General features: G+C 42.5%; 1 protein-coding gene across 5 annotated transcripts; it reads right to left on the bottom strand.

Moving 5' to 3' along the window:
* Positions 1-5,729: 5,729 nt before the first annotated feature.
* Positions 5,730-12,008, bottom strand: CTXN2 (cortexin 2). 5 transcript variants are annotated; one of them, XM_088148566.1, is made up of 5 exons: positions 11,507-12,008; positions 10,938-10,997; positions 7,729-7,779; positions 6,810-6,856; positions 5,730-6,582 (listed from the first exon to the last, which is right to left on the bottom strand). In XM_088148566.1, exon 5 carries the CDS (start codon positions 6,538-6,540, stop codon positions 6,295-6,297), a length of 246 nt encoding a protein of 81 aa, XP_088004692.1. In that variant the 5' UTR covers positions 6,541-6,582; positions 6,810-6,856; positions 7,729-7,779; positions 10,938-10,997; positions 11,507-12,008; the 3' UTR covers positions 5,730-6,294. The 5 variants fall into 5 exon arrangements, with proteins under 5 accessions (XP_088004692.1, XP_088004694.1, XP_088004693.1 ...); XM_088148568.1 differs by lacking the exons at positions 10,938-10,997; positions 11,507-12,008 and adding an exon at positions 11,126-11,498; XM_088148564.1 differs by lacking the exon at positions 6,810-6,856 and having other exon boundaries at positions 6,106-6,582; positions 11,507-12,000.
* Between the last annotated feature and the right edge of the window lie 1,856 nt (positions 12,009-13,864).

Below are 13,864 nucleotides of genomic sequence, written 5' to 3'. Positions count from 1 at the left end.
AGTTGTGGACAATGTGTCTTTATTTCACTGATATCGTTGATTCTGTGTTGTCAGTTTTTCAGCAGACAGCAGTTATGGTGCCTAGATGATCCTTTGTGTCTCACTTAGCAACCACAGATGTTCTTATGCCGTACGCTGTGCGCTCTGCCTTCAAATACAGGAAATTTTTTAAAAGCTAATTTCTCCATAAACATTAAGATAAATTATAGTGGATAACAATGATGGTAAATGACTATGAAAAATATCAGCTATTGACTATTTAAAATCAAAACTCATTTTGTACTTCTTTCACATTTTTTCCCTATTTTATAGTCATGGTGAAATAAACAGTGCAGATGGTTGAACCTTGAAGTGCATGAAATGGAAGTTTAGATCCCATTACTTATCAGTGTTAGTCAGCACATAGATATGCCCTAACAGGTAACATCCTGGTGCTTTAAAATTAGATGATAGCAGATTGAAATAGGAGGGGAACAACATTTTTTAGAGTACTATGATCTTCAAAACATTTTCTCTATCTCATTTATTTAAATATATTTACAGTACTTGGATTGAGAAGACAGGATGAATATTACCCAAGATTAATTTAGAGATTTATCAATGCTGGGTTTGGTTAATTAATGTTTGAGAAGTTTTAATTTGAGGGTTCAGTTTATTTCTTTCAATCCCAAAATAATTTCCAAAATACCATCATGAAAAAAGAGACATAGCCTAAAGCCTGCATTTCACACCCATGTATTACCTTCCCCTAATTTATCTCCCAAGGACATGCCTTGGAAACTAACTAGAAGAAATACTGTGGGGAGAAAAGGTATTTTGTAGAGTAAGAAGGAATGTCAATATAGATTTAAAACAGAAAAGAGAGAAAGTGGTAATTGGGAAGAAGTTAATAAAATTTTCAGTGCTTGTTTGTCTAAATTACTTCCTTCTATTTTTTGTCTCGGTTTAGTGACAGGGGGTTAGTACATACCAGTGGCTCCCACCCTGTGCTAATTTCTTCAGTCAAATGTACTCATGCTGTACATTCACTGAGAGCAGCCTGTCCTTGCTGAGGATACAGCCATGTAGACTTCCTGCCTGCTTTTATTAAAAATGGTAGTTGTGAAACTGGTTAAGGATGAAAGAATAGCTGTGATTTCTAGCTTCTCATGATTGGGGTGTTTCTAAATTGTGCAGTAAAAAGTTATGAATAAATCCAGAAGAAAATCCAAGGCTTTGGGGAAACAGTTTGAAAAAACTAATTGATCATTTTTTAACTGCATATAAAACAGAAAGATTGTCCATCCCTCCCTCCCTCCCTCCAAACTAGAAGTTACTTGAAAGTCAAGAAAAAGTAATAATCTTGACTTCCCCCCCAATGAAAAATATTCTCGACAAGTTAAACAGACAAAGATGTGATAAAGAAAGTGGTGAAAGGAGGTGGGGATCCATTTTTCCACTCAAAATGGCTCTTCCTCTATACTTTATGAGAATCTTTACCCCTTTTTACCTCTAGAGCAGTGTTTTTTACAGTGTGGTCCTAAGTCCCCTGGGAGTCCCCCAAGACCCTCTCAGGGGTCCGCAAAGTCAAAATTATTTGCCAGCCTTTGTTGAAAAAATACTACAATATTAAAATCCCATCAAATAATCGTGAGAAGCGGTAGCAGCAGTGAATGAGTTGATTTTAATTTTTAATATGGTAAATATTGATAAATATAACCCATACAAACCAAAGCTCTTTGGGGGTCTTTTATAGTTTTTACAAGCGGGAAGGGTTCCTGAGAGAAAAAAGCAACCACTATGAACAGAAGATTGTTGGGAAGAAAAATATAGGGGAGAGGCCATCTCATTTTTTAATCTGACATCCAAGCAATAAAAAAAGGAAAAGTTACATCGGTTTGCTTATTACAAACTTACTACAACACACAAATGCCCACATTCAGATTTCTAGAGCATTTGTGAATCCAGATTGTCTCTGAACATCTGGTGCAAATTTAAGGGTGACACAAATTGTACTTTATCAGCAGTAGATGTATCAGTGAAGTCATTTTCTCAACATGTTGATTGGTATAGGTTGTACTTACTAATCAATTGCTGGGATTTTTTTTTTAAAGAAAAAAGTCTGGCTCTGTCCATAAAAAGTGTATTTGTTCTGGATGAACTATTTTCAAAATAGGGAACAGATTCTCAAACTTAAGTTAGGAACAACTTGTAATCCTAGGTGGAAATTAAACAAATACATAAAAACCTTACCTCTTAACAAATTATTGGGAGAAAGTGTGTTTTCAGCAGCCCGTTTGCTTCAGTTGTCTGTCTTGAAGTATATTCAAACTATGTATAAAGTAAGCTATCATATCCAAGGTAGTTTTAGCTGCTACTGGTGCTCGGTTAAATGAAGCAGTAATTTGCTTCTTATTTTGGGGTGAAATTTAAGTGTCCTTCACTGTGGACCATATTTTAGTGGCTAGTTCCTTCCTTCTACATAAATCACCAAGGAAATCGGCCAATCCTGGAATTCAGAAGACAACCCTTGGCTATTCCTAGCAAGGTCCATTCAGAGGAACATTTCAGTTTGTTAAATATTAGCTTGTAACGAGCTCATTAAGACTTGAATGGTAGGAGTCAAATCTGGCAATGGTCTCTTATTGAAAGTCAGTGGATCCAGTGAAAGTAATTTAGGTACTCATCAAAATCTTAACCTCTACTGCTTTAAGTTTATAAATGACAGATGAAACAGCAACAGTCTATTCCCAAGCAGTCATGCGCTACTGAAATAACTTTTATGCGGTGGTGTGAAAAAGTCCTTAAATATTCATGCCAATACGTTTGATTTTTATTTTTATCCTTGAAGCACAAAAAGGTCATTTGTTCACATTATTCTCCGGGCTCAGTTTAGCAATGTGTTGTTGTGAGTCAAAAAACCTTTTCCTCAGTAAAAATATGAATTTTGTTTTGCCGATTCTTCCAGTTTGATTATCCAATATAATGTTAAACTCCTTCTGATAGATGAGAGGCCATGTAAGTTTGTTTAATAAATAAATGAAAAATGGGATGACAGCAATAGAGTAAAAGCTGCCCCAGCAACAGAATAATTATGATTGCAAACGCTTCATAGTTTGACTCTTGAATATTGCTATTCATTTGAACTTGGCTGATAAATAGCAAATTTAAAAAAGGATCAAGTATAGCCAAATAGTTTAAATTTAGCCAGCCAGGCACCATTTAAATCATGTAATATAAAACGTTAAAATATTTGAAAGGAGATGACAGTAATTAAAAAGCAGCAGAATCAAATTTATTTTTTGTTGTTAACCCAACTAGGACACAAGTCAATGGCCATTGTGACAAATGTTGGAGATTTGTAGATTCTTTTTAGTTTTATGCAAACATAAGGTCAAATCCAATCCTATGCAAGTCCACTCATAAGTAAACTACAGTTAGTTCAGTGGCTTTACTTAGCAGGTGCACAAAGGATTATAACTTTATTATTCTTATATTAGATCTGGAAAATAGGTAGTGACGAAGGATTTCCTGTTGCTCCAAAGTTTCATGTACAGGTTATTCTCACATCTGATGTTGCTTAATTGTCTTCCGACATCTCCGTGTAAAAGAATTTTGTTTTGCATTATAATGTGTGAACTGTTTACAGGTGGGAGAAAGGATTGGTGGTATTCAGTTATTCACAAAAGAGGCGTGTCTCCTCCTCCTTAAATTCTAGGTGGTCGACAATATTTGTGAAATAGCGGACAAAGCAGAAGTTGCTTGCAAAATGCATATAGTTTTATTTTATTTTATTTTAAGTTATTAATACATTTATATGCCATCCATCTCCCCCAGGTATTACTACAAATTCCATTCAGAAATATAAGTATTTGTAAGAATGGGCACAAAAATGGATACGCAATTTGTGTGTTAACTGTATACAGTCCTGTGCTGCATTGGATCCCTGTTTCTGGCAGCATCTGACCCTATTTTTGGTACTATATGTTCTTTGCTTTTCTTTTAAATTCTAGTGCAATTTGAGTGGCATTTCATTTAGCTGACAGAATCACAATTCCCCTAGTTGTCATCTGTCCAGATTATAAAGCAAATGGCACAATATTAAATTATAGAGACGAGGAACAATGTGTCTGGCTGCTTGGCCTTATCTCAGTGGTTCTCAGAGCACACTTTAATGAAAGGAGCCATGTTAAAATGAAACGTTGGTTCCAACCATGCTGAAAATGGAATAGAAGGGCTGTCATGTATTGTCATTTCTGCTCCTCCTCCTCTATGAGCAAAGAGGTGACCTTGAATTAGGATGTGCTACTGTCTGGGCCTTCCTGGAAGTTTCCATATATACTTCAATGTGCCAAAGTAAATCTAGTTTCTCTTTACAAGTAATGATGTCTCTAGTTTAGCTCCAGTCAATTTCTAGGGCTAGTTACACAGTGAAGGGCTGTGTATACACATGTGCACACTGCCGGATGCATGGACCTGGAAAAAGTTGTGCCTGTCTTAACGATTCCAGAAGAGCTGCTTATATATCATATGCTTCTGTGTGTTCCACAGGATTTCTTTGAAAGGATTTGTGTGCTTTTGTTGTGGTGTGTATAAGCAAAGAGTCTACAATCCTTTTCAGGTGGAGGGTCACAATGGGCCTTTAGTTTGGGTGATGGGTTGCGTTCCACTAAGTATGGCCAAGAAGAAGTGGGAAGGGCTAAATTAAATTAAGTTAAAATCAAACTTAAACCAAACTGATTCCAGTTAATATGACAATTTGTGTATTTAATCATTCCCCTTTCTGTTGTCCCAAAGATAAGAGTTCAGCAGCAAATTTTGGAGGGATTCCAAAGGGTGAAGCCAGGGTTTGGGGGAGCTGTACCTCTCAACTAAGCAGAACCTGGCAATTAACTGTTGGACCTCTCAATGCTGCTGTGTTTTCTCCACTTTTGTGATGAGTAGTTGTTTATTCTTCAGTTTAACCTCAAGGGACCACAGCATTGGCATTATAAACGCTTTTTGCATTTATAAAAATTTAAGTACTGGCTAGTGGGGTAGGGAAGGGAGGAATATGGATTTCAGATGATTTGACTGACATTTTGAAAGTATTTCTGAAAGTTTCTTGTTTTCTTATTCTATCTTACCATCTCCCACATACTCTTTCTTGCTTGGGTCCTTACAATAATGATCTTTCTGTCCAGAGGTGGAAGAAAAAAGAACTGAAATGACTTCACATACGCTTGAAAGGCTGGAGAACTTGAATTGCTTCTAACCTTAATTAAGGGTCAGTGAAAGTGGACCAAATATCAGGAGCCTAAACTCTTACTAAGGTGCATGGATTTGCACAAAGTATGCAGGCAATCATTTATAGGTGTGATGGCAATTGCTACAAATCTCATAGTAGGAAGAGACTGAAAACAGGTGGTTTGTGTGGTTTCTTGGATGTATATGGAAACTGACCTTGGACTGGATGGTCCTTTAAGTAGAGGATGGTTTCAAATATGTAAACTCACTGGGGGTCCCTGGCCAACTGATGACCATGCCATAGACCAGTGTTTCTCAACCTTGGCAGCTTGAAGATGGATGGACTTCAATTCCCAGAATTCCCCAGCCAGCAAGGCTGGCTGGGGAATTCTGGGAGTTGAAGTCCACACATCTTTAAGCTGCCAAGGCTGAGAAACACTGTCATAGACAGTCACCACTGCATTTGCTAGCAGTCTCACCACACAACTCTAATGTGATGCTCCATTTTTATTTTCCAGAATATCTCTGGGCCCCAAAGAAGAGTGGGTGGCTGAAATCAGCCCTTTAATTGGGAACAAGCACCCCCTGTCTAGAAAAATAAGTAAGCTGGAGGTGTTACAGAAACCTTTCTGGTGGCTAGGAAAAAGCAGGAAACTTCCTTGCCATTTTCTTCAGCTAAATGGGAAGCTGGATTTTACCCAAGAACGTATGATAGAATCAGTTGTAAGACCTGTGTTCCTTCCTGAGCAACAAGCTTGGAAGTGTCTGATTCCTGAAGAAGCTGCTCCATGCTGGAATTAAAGCATTCTGTTTTCCTATTCATAAGGAATTTGTAAATTGTTTCTCTCCATCCCTTCTTCATTTTCATTTTCTCCAGGTAATACCCCCACAACATCTCACAATCAAAAACGGCATCTAATGATGTAAAGGGTTTCATGAGTCTGCCACAAAGCTTTATTTAACCAAAAAATGCTGCCACCATAGCTTCAAAACATGGGTGTCAATTACAAAGGCCGCCTGTTTCGAATTCTACCGCTTCAGGGGGGAAAAAATCAGAATTAAGGCAGGATACTCTTTGGGGATTTTGTTTCATGCAAGAGCATATTCAAATGTTCCTTTATCGAGCCCTTCAACCTCATCCTCCCATGTGGAAGAGGGCATACTGCTATAGGGGTCCAATAAGATCTTGAAGCATCGGATGATCAAAAGTCCCAGAAAGACACACAGGATCCCGACAAAGGCAAAACCGGTTTTTTGCTCCAGGGTCAGTGGAAAACTGGACACCTCATTGACACTCATGCTCACTGACGCGTTGTTGCAGTAGTTACTGCTCATCTCTGGGCTTCACATTCTGCTGATTCAGGATTCGCACTTCATCTGTACAAAAAACCCAAGAGAACAGAGACTGTTTTGGATCTGAGGAAGGGATCGCAGATGTCACCTAGTCTAGCCCCCTCCGGAATGTAAGGATGGTAGGGACTTTTGAGGGGACTGGAGATACAGTCCAGGTTGGACTTGTGAGAGTGTGACGTGGATGGATTCACAAAATGGCTGCCACGGTGGCTATGATCAGGCACATCAACATCGATCAGACACAGCAATACCTCCAGGATGCCTTCTCTTGTCCCTTGTGAGTTCTTTGTATGGCATTCTGGGAAATAAATATGAAGGTAGACACTGGTGCTTTATTTTGCAGAATACCAGCTTCCTTTTTTTTTTTTTAAATTGAAATAACTTTTTAACAAGCCAGATGGGGCAGGAAGTCTGGTACACACCAAGGAAGGTGTCCGAGGACACATTAGTGCCTCCAAGCACCATTTTGCCTTCCCTTTGTTGCAGCATCTCTGCAATTTCCACCCGCATGTTCAAATCCTGCACTCCAACTTCTGAAGGAAGCTGACATGTCTCCTCTTAATTTTATCCTCCCTTAGGCAGCCTTCCTCAAACTGGTGCCTCCCAGATATATTGGATCCTACTTGTGTGGCAACGGAGGCTCTATCTTGTCAACTAGCCTGTTCCCTTTCTATATCATAGTTGCATATAAATGCTAATGCAGAAAATTTGGCATAACACATGACTAATCTATGACGGTCCCAGTGATGGAATTTGGCAGTTAAGCACCAGTTGGGACCTGCCATCACAGTAAATTTGATCTATCAGTGGCAGCTTATTATAAGCTCCCTTCATCCCTACAGCAATTTCATTCCTGCAACAATTTGCCCAATCTAGACTCTCTACTGGATCTTCCTCAAGAAGATTCTAGGTTTGCTCTGCATTCCTACTTTCTGCTGTTCCTTGTAGTCCTGCTTTATTTTTCATTTCATCCCAAACTGCTGATCAATCCTGCTGATTCATATCAAAAAATCCTTCTCTTCCCCCTCCTCCTCCTCCTTCGCTGTTTCTTAAAAATTCTTTCTTTAAGAATTGAAAGGAATGTTGTGTTTGCTTGTAGCTGATGAGCCAGGATTCACAGTTAAATGCAATTATCAAAGCAACTCTAAATGTTGATACAATAAATGCTACCTGATGCATTCATGTAAGGCACAATTCCAGAGTTTCCTGAAGTTTGAACAGCTGTAGAGAGAGAGAAAAGAAACTGTGAGACCTTTGGGTTATAACAACCTTATGTAAGTGTTGAGCTGGATTCAAAATGATTCAGTGTACAAAATGAGAGCAAAGAAAATGATGTAAAGAGATGATACATACTGTCTCTTTCAATCAACCGTTTATGACTTTGGTATTATATTCAACCCATATACCTGGGTCTTTTTTTTTTTTTTTTGGAAACTCTACTTCTAACCAGTCTCGCATACATGTTCATCTAAACCTTGTAGTTGACACGTTTTTCTGAAGTTCTTCCTTGTGCCCTTCAAGTTCTGTAGCTTCAGACCCATGGTGGCTCAGCTCATGTGACCCAGAGGGATCCAGCAATCTGTCAATCCTGAGATGGCAGAATATGCTTGGCAGATTTCCAGGTGCCATCTGCTGAACATTTTTCACAGCCCATCTGCAGATGGGCCTTATCAGAACCCCCGTGGCTTTTGCCTGCCTTGGTTAGTCCAGAATTTTGCTTTTCAGCTGTACTCCTTTCTCTCAAGATTCTTTAATTGGAATTTAAATTAAAAAGTCCAGAAATTGAGATGCTGCTTCCACGTGCCTGTGAAAAATCTTAAGCAAGCATAAACATTCTGATCTGTGACCGCTACGTCCCTTTGTCAATGAGGTGACGGTCATCTGTGTTAAAGTTTGTCCTGAGACGTTAGAATAAGACGTTCAGAGAAGCTATACTGTACTGAATGTTTCTTAGAGTGGACGCTGCTCTTTTCCACGTGGCCAAAGGCCCCGGATTGTGTCTGTTTCTGACACACGCAGAGAATACTAGGTTTGGAGGAGAATTTTTAGAAGCTCTTCATCACTTTTGCCCAGAGATTGTTACTCTTGTTCAGAGTTTAAGCTGCTGTTCCACAATCATCTCTCTCAGTTTATCACTTAATAGTCAGATTTCCTTTACAAAAAACATGTAAGTATCCAGTCACGGACTCTCCCCTATGATACACTAATCCTACAACTGCTTTTCCTGGAAAAGAAGGAGTGTTTAAAAGATACAGAAATATTTCATCCTGACTTGTCTCATGTTTCATCGTTATTTGAGTTTGGAAGAGTGGTTTAGAAATGAAATTATGGGACCATGAAGGTCAAAAGCTGCCACTGTGCTTCTTGCTCCAGTTCATTGGTGTATTATGGCATGATTAAAAAAAAAAAACTATGGGCATTTTGAGAGGCAAAACTATTATTATTATTATATTATTATATATTATATATTATATTATTATATATTATTATGCACGTGCTTTTTTTCCTTGGCAGAGGCAGAAAATAGATGAAAATTGCAGTTCAGCCATGAAGTCATGGATTACGGTTCTTCAGCCTTACTATTACCCTATGACATGTAATTACAACCTGGAATATAGCCTCCTCGCCAGGTTTTGTAGAGATTTCAGTTGTTCATCAATGAAATGCTTTAAACACATGGGGAAGAAATGCTGTATGGATTATTCTATTGTTTATTCTAGCCCTGATTTGTAAGTTGGATGGGATAGTTAACAGATTAGTCCTATTGATTTTTAAAACACCATTATTATTATTATTATTATTATTACTATTACTATTACTTTTACTTTTACTATTATTATATTTTTATCCCATCTTTTAATCTATCATCTACCTATCTACCTATCTATCTATCTCAAGGTGAGGAACATACTTAATTCTCCTTCCTCCTCCTATTTCCCCTACCACAACAACCCTGTGAGGTGGGTTGGGCTGAGAGAGTGTGATCGGCTTTCATGCCTAAGGCAGGCCTAGAAGTTAGTCTCCTTAAATTTAAATTTAAATTTAAATATACAGGACTGGTTCCTGCGCTATGCTCCTGAAATGTACACAGTCATATCTTCAAGATCCAAAGGCTAGGCAAGGTTACTTGGGCATGAACCCCACTGAATGCAGTGGGAATTACTTCTGAGGAAACATGCACAAAATTGTAATGTACGAGCATGGACACAGTCCAATTACACTCAATCAGGCAGTTACGATTCTTAACCACAATTCTGGACCGTGCAAGCAAGACATTTCCTGGTGAGGAAATCATGTATTCCCAACAGCAGACACGGTGCTTTGAATGTTGGGGATATGCAGTATTTGCCACAACCCAGATGCTCAAACAGGAATGATGCTTTGCTTTCCGGCAAGAAATGAGTAACAATTCTCCACCTATTGCAAGAAATAATTCACTGTGGAATGGTCCCAAGAATCAGCACTGCTTCTCTGGAGAAGATGTAAGATCCAACACTGACTAACTTCTCTGTGGTGCTTCCTGTTGTTAGGCTGTGAACAGCCACTGTGAAGATTTGGCCTTCCAAGAAGCCCACCATGCGATAGCTTGGTTCTGCCCTTGTACTGGGCTAAAGGTTCCAAGCAATGGAAGTCTCCTTTCAGTCCAGATCACCTCCTGGTGACAACATGGAGTCATCCATGCAGTTTTCATGGCACCATGACCAAAAAAGGTTTGACATTGCCACCTTCTGGGACGTTCCTCAACTTTTCAGTCGAGCCTACGACCCTACAATTCCTTGGAGGTCTCCCTTCCAAGTACCAACCAAGCCTGATCTTGCTTAGCTTCTGAGCCAAGGCAAGGTCAGCCTGATGCCAATTGTTGGCTAGATTCACCCATCACCAAACATGGGCCATACAAACCCTATTCTGCCTAACCATAGAATGCATTTGCCTCTTATTGACAGGGAGCAATCCCTGAACTTTTGTTTAATGAATTATTTTGCCTAGTGTTCTTGGAGATGGCCGTGCCCTAAAACCACATCACTAGACTGAACCTGAACTTCAGCCTGCACAGGCTGCTTATTCATATAGCGGTGAGCATAATATCTCAGCAGCCTGCCAGGCAGGAAAAAACAAACCAATTGTTGATTCCCCTTGGGACACGACTCTCCCAAATGCTGCAGCTGTCCATGCACCCACATGGGGAAGCCTCGTGGAAGCCCCCAGGGTTTATTTTCAAGTCACCCTGGTGAGGAGAGGGGGGTTAAATCTCTCCGGATCAGCCCCAGCACCGGTCCTGGTAAACCGCATGTATGAGATGCGCTACCGAGAGCCGAGCGCTCTGCTCCCTGGACCCGGCCTCGCCCCCTCCCTCTCCCAGCACTGCTGTTAGATCTTACCTGGTCATAACCAGACAGAGGCAGAAAACATGCCAACCACCATGATTCTGGGATAGCTGCCTAGGAAAACCAACACAGCCCCGCGAACCAAGGTCAGCGCATCCTGTTGCGCGGAGCGGCTCTCCGCCCCGCCGCCCCGAGCCGGCCCCCGTCCTCCGCCCGGCCATCCGGCTCTCCAGCCCACTCACCCCCGCTCCGGCCGGGCATCCTGAGCGCGCCAGCCCGCGCCTCCCGGCCCCGCGCCGGCCACCTGCCGAAGCGTCAAGGTCTCAGAGGGGATGCGGCCGCCCGCCAGCCCTCCGCTCACCCCCGCCCAGCCGCGGGACCACCTCCGGGGCTCATCCTCGGCGAGGCATCCCTCTCCCGGGAGGATGGGCTCCCTCGGCGCTGGGCGTGCCCTCCGCCGGGGTAGAGGCAGGGCTGCGCGGCGGCTCTCGCGTGCCCTCCGCCAGGGGCAGCCCCCGAGCCCCAGTCTGGGTCGGGGGAGCGGGGAGGGGGGTGCGAGGCCCAGGTACGACCCCAGCCCGGCGTCGGGCGGCCGAGCCTCCCTCCCGGCTGCTCGGGTTAACCTGGAGGCGCGTGGCAGCTCCCTGCCCGGGGCTACGTGCGAGGCATTCCCAAATCCTCTGCGGCGGCGGCGGCTGGCCCGGCCGGCGTCTCCCGCGCCTTTCCTCGCGAAGCTTGTTGTTCTGAGATCGACGCCAGCCCAACCCCGGGGAAGCGGCTTCCTGCCTGCTTCCCTCGGGGCCGCGCGGAGGGAAACGCAGCTGCCCGCCTCGGCCGGGCTTTTCCCTTTTTAACCTCCCTCCTTCTCTTTTTTTGGAACCGGCGAGGGGGGCGCCTCCTTTTCATTGGGCTGCCCAGCCGAGAAGGCGCGGGAGGGGCTCTGGCAGAGCGCTCCCCCGGGCCCGGCGCAAGAGCGCGAGGCTAGGGGTGGTCGGATGGATTTGGCTCAACCCCCCCGTCCCCCGTGCTGGGAACGGCCGGGAATGCACGTGAAGCCGGTCGGGACCCTTTCGGTTGGATTCTGACGGTCTGATCCATGATGCAGTCTAGCTGTGTTGTACTGAATCGGGGCAGAGGTGCAGGCGGTGGGTGCCCAAGGTGCCGGAGCAAATCTCCCACCCCACCCCAACCCACCCCAACCCAACCCCGGCTTCATTGGATGTTGTTTTCCTGCCTCAATTCTTTCCCTTGCAGGCGGGCTTCCTTCCAGGAATTTAGGAGAATAATAGTTGGGTTTCCAGCTTCCGTGCCTGCTGCAGCTGTTCCCCAGAAGAAACAACGTTCGGTGATATACACGATATATCCTCTTATTTTGATGTTGCACTCTCCAGTGTATCAATATGGGCAGTTAAACAAAGAGCAAGTTAGACTTTATTAAGTCAATCTACATATTAACTAGGATAACCCCCAGGTCTGGCTTGAAACCCCCATCCAATTTCCACAATGGCCTAGTGGTTAAGCCACCTCTTGGGGAATCACTTGGGGTGGTGCTAAAGTGCTGGATGAAATTACAGAGCCAGACTTCATACTTAACCTGCTGTTCATTCTGCATCAGCCATTTGCTGTGGCTGAGTGCTCAAACTGGGAAGGGTGATAAAAAGGGAAATTTCCAATCCTTGTAGACGTTTCCATTAACTTGCTATTAGCAGTGCTAGAAATGAAACCATTATCAATATATGTTGAAGGAGGAGGAGTGAAGAGCAGCCTCTCCAGAGTTATGTTATGTTATAGCATTAGAAGTGGAGTGAGAGTGGGGGACTCTAGATAAGGTTTGGCTCAGTTCTCTATGATTTCTTTGAAATGGGAATGGGAAATATCTGCCAGGGCTTTATTTATTCAATACAGGTAGTCCTCGTTTAGCAACTGTTTACAGTTATGATAGTGATGAAAAATGTGACCAATCCTCGCATTTATGACCTTCGCAGGTCTGTAAAGCAAAGGAAAGCTGAAATAAGATCATAAGCACATTCACGGTTTCACTTAGTGACCACTTTGCTGAATGACAGAGTTGCAGGTCCCAATTGTTGCTAAACGAGGACTACCTGTACTCAGGCTCTTCCCTACCCTGGTACACTCATTCTTTGGGCTTTCAATGCCCATAACCCTGAGCCTTGGGAATGATGGGAGCTGTGTTGTTAGCTCAGAGTTCTTTGAGCTAAGTTTTGGGGTTGCAAAGATTTCATGACCACACTAGGTAACATCAAGGCAGGAGATATGTTATTTACTGTGATCATGAAATATTTGCAGCCCAGATCCAAACTCAGAGAACATATGACATACCAGCCCTGAGTTGCATGGTAACACATTTGGAGAGCATCATGTTGGAAGAAGGACGCTCCCCATACACGTTATCTAGAATAACAGTACTCTAGCAGATACGGGTGTATGTTTATCTGCCAGAGGTGCAGACTCACTGACAATGAGAACAGTATCAATATTTTAAGGCATTAGCAGGGCCAGCTCTAGGCTAAGGCTGAGTAGGCACTGGCCTAGGGGCACCAAATTTTAGGGGAAAGATTGAACAGATTTAGTCTTTGGTGCCAAGGGGTGGCTAGGGGCATCAAATGTTAGGGGAAAATTGAAAAGACTTAAGAAAAACACAATAAAAAAGCAGAAAGCAGTAACAGTGCATTCTGTAAGCCAGTGCACCCACTTAAGGGTTAAATAGAATTTTGCAATGTAAATAGGGTGAAAACGTCTGAGAAAAAGAAAAAAAAATGTCCAGGGCTGAAAAGTGTAAAGCTCAAAATCTTGAAGAAAAAAAGAAACAAGAAGGCGCCTTTTTGAACTTCCTAACAAAATCAGATGAGCCAAACCATGGGAGTGCCAGAATATGACTTTGCCCGCGGTGCCAAAATGTTTAGAGCTGGCCTGGGGTATTAGCAACAGGAAGGGCTCTACTTTTCTGGTGGTTTTGAAAG

Source organism: Python bivittatus, unplaced genomic scaffold (assembly GCF_059951505.1).
Source record: "Python bivittatus isolate LINGU-HERP-01145 unplaced genomic scaffold, Pbiv_v1 ctg000530_np1212, whole genome shotgun sequence".
Classification (NCBI taxonomy): Eukaryota; Metazoa; Chordata; class Lepidosauria; order Squamata; family Pythonidae; genus Python; species Python bivittatus.
The sequence above is the reverse complement of the archived record's forward strand: the minus strand, read 5'-3'. Positions and strand labels throughout refer to the sequence as shown.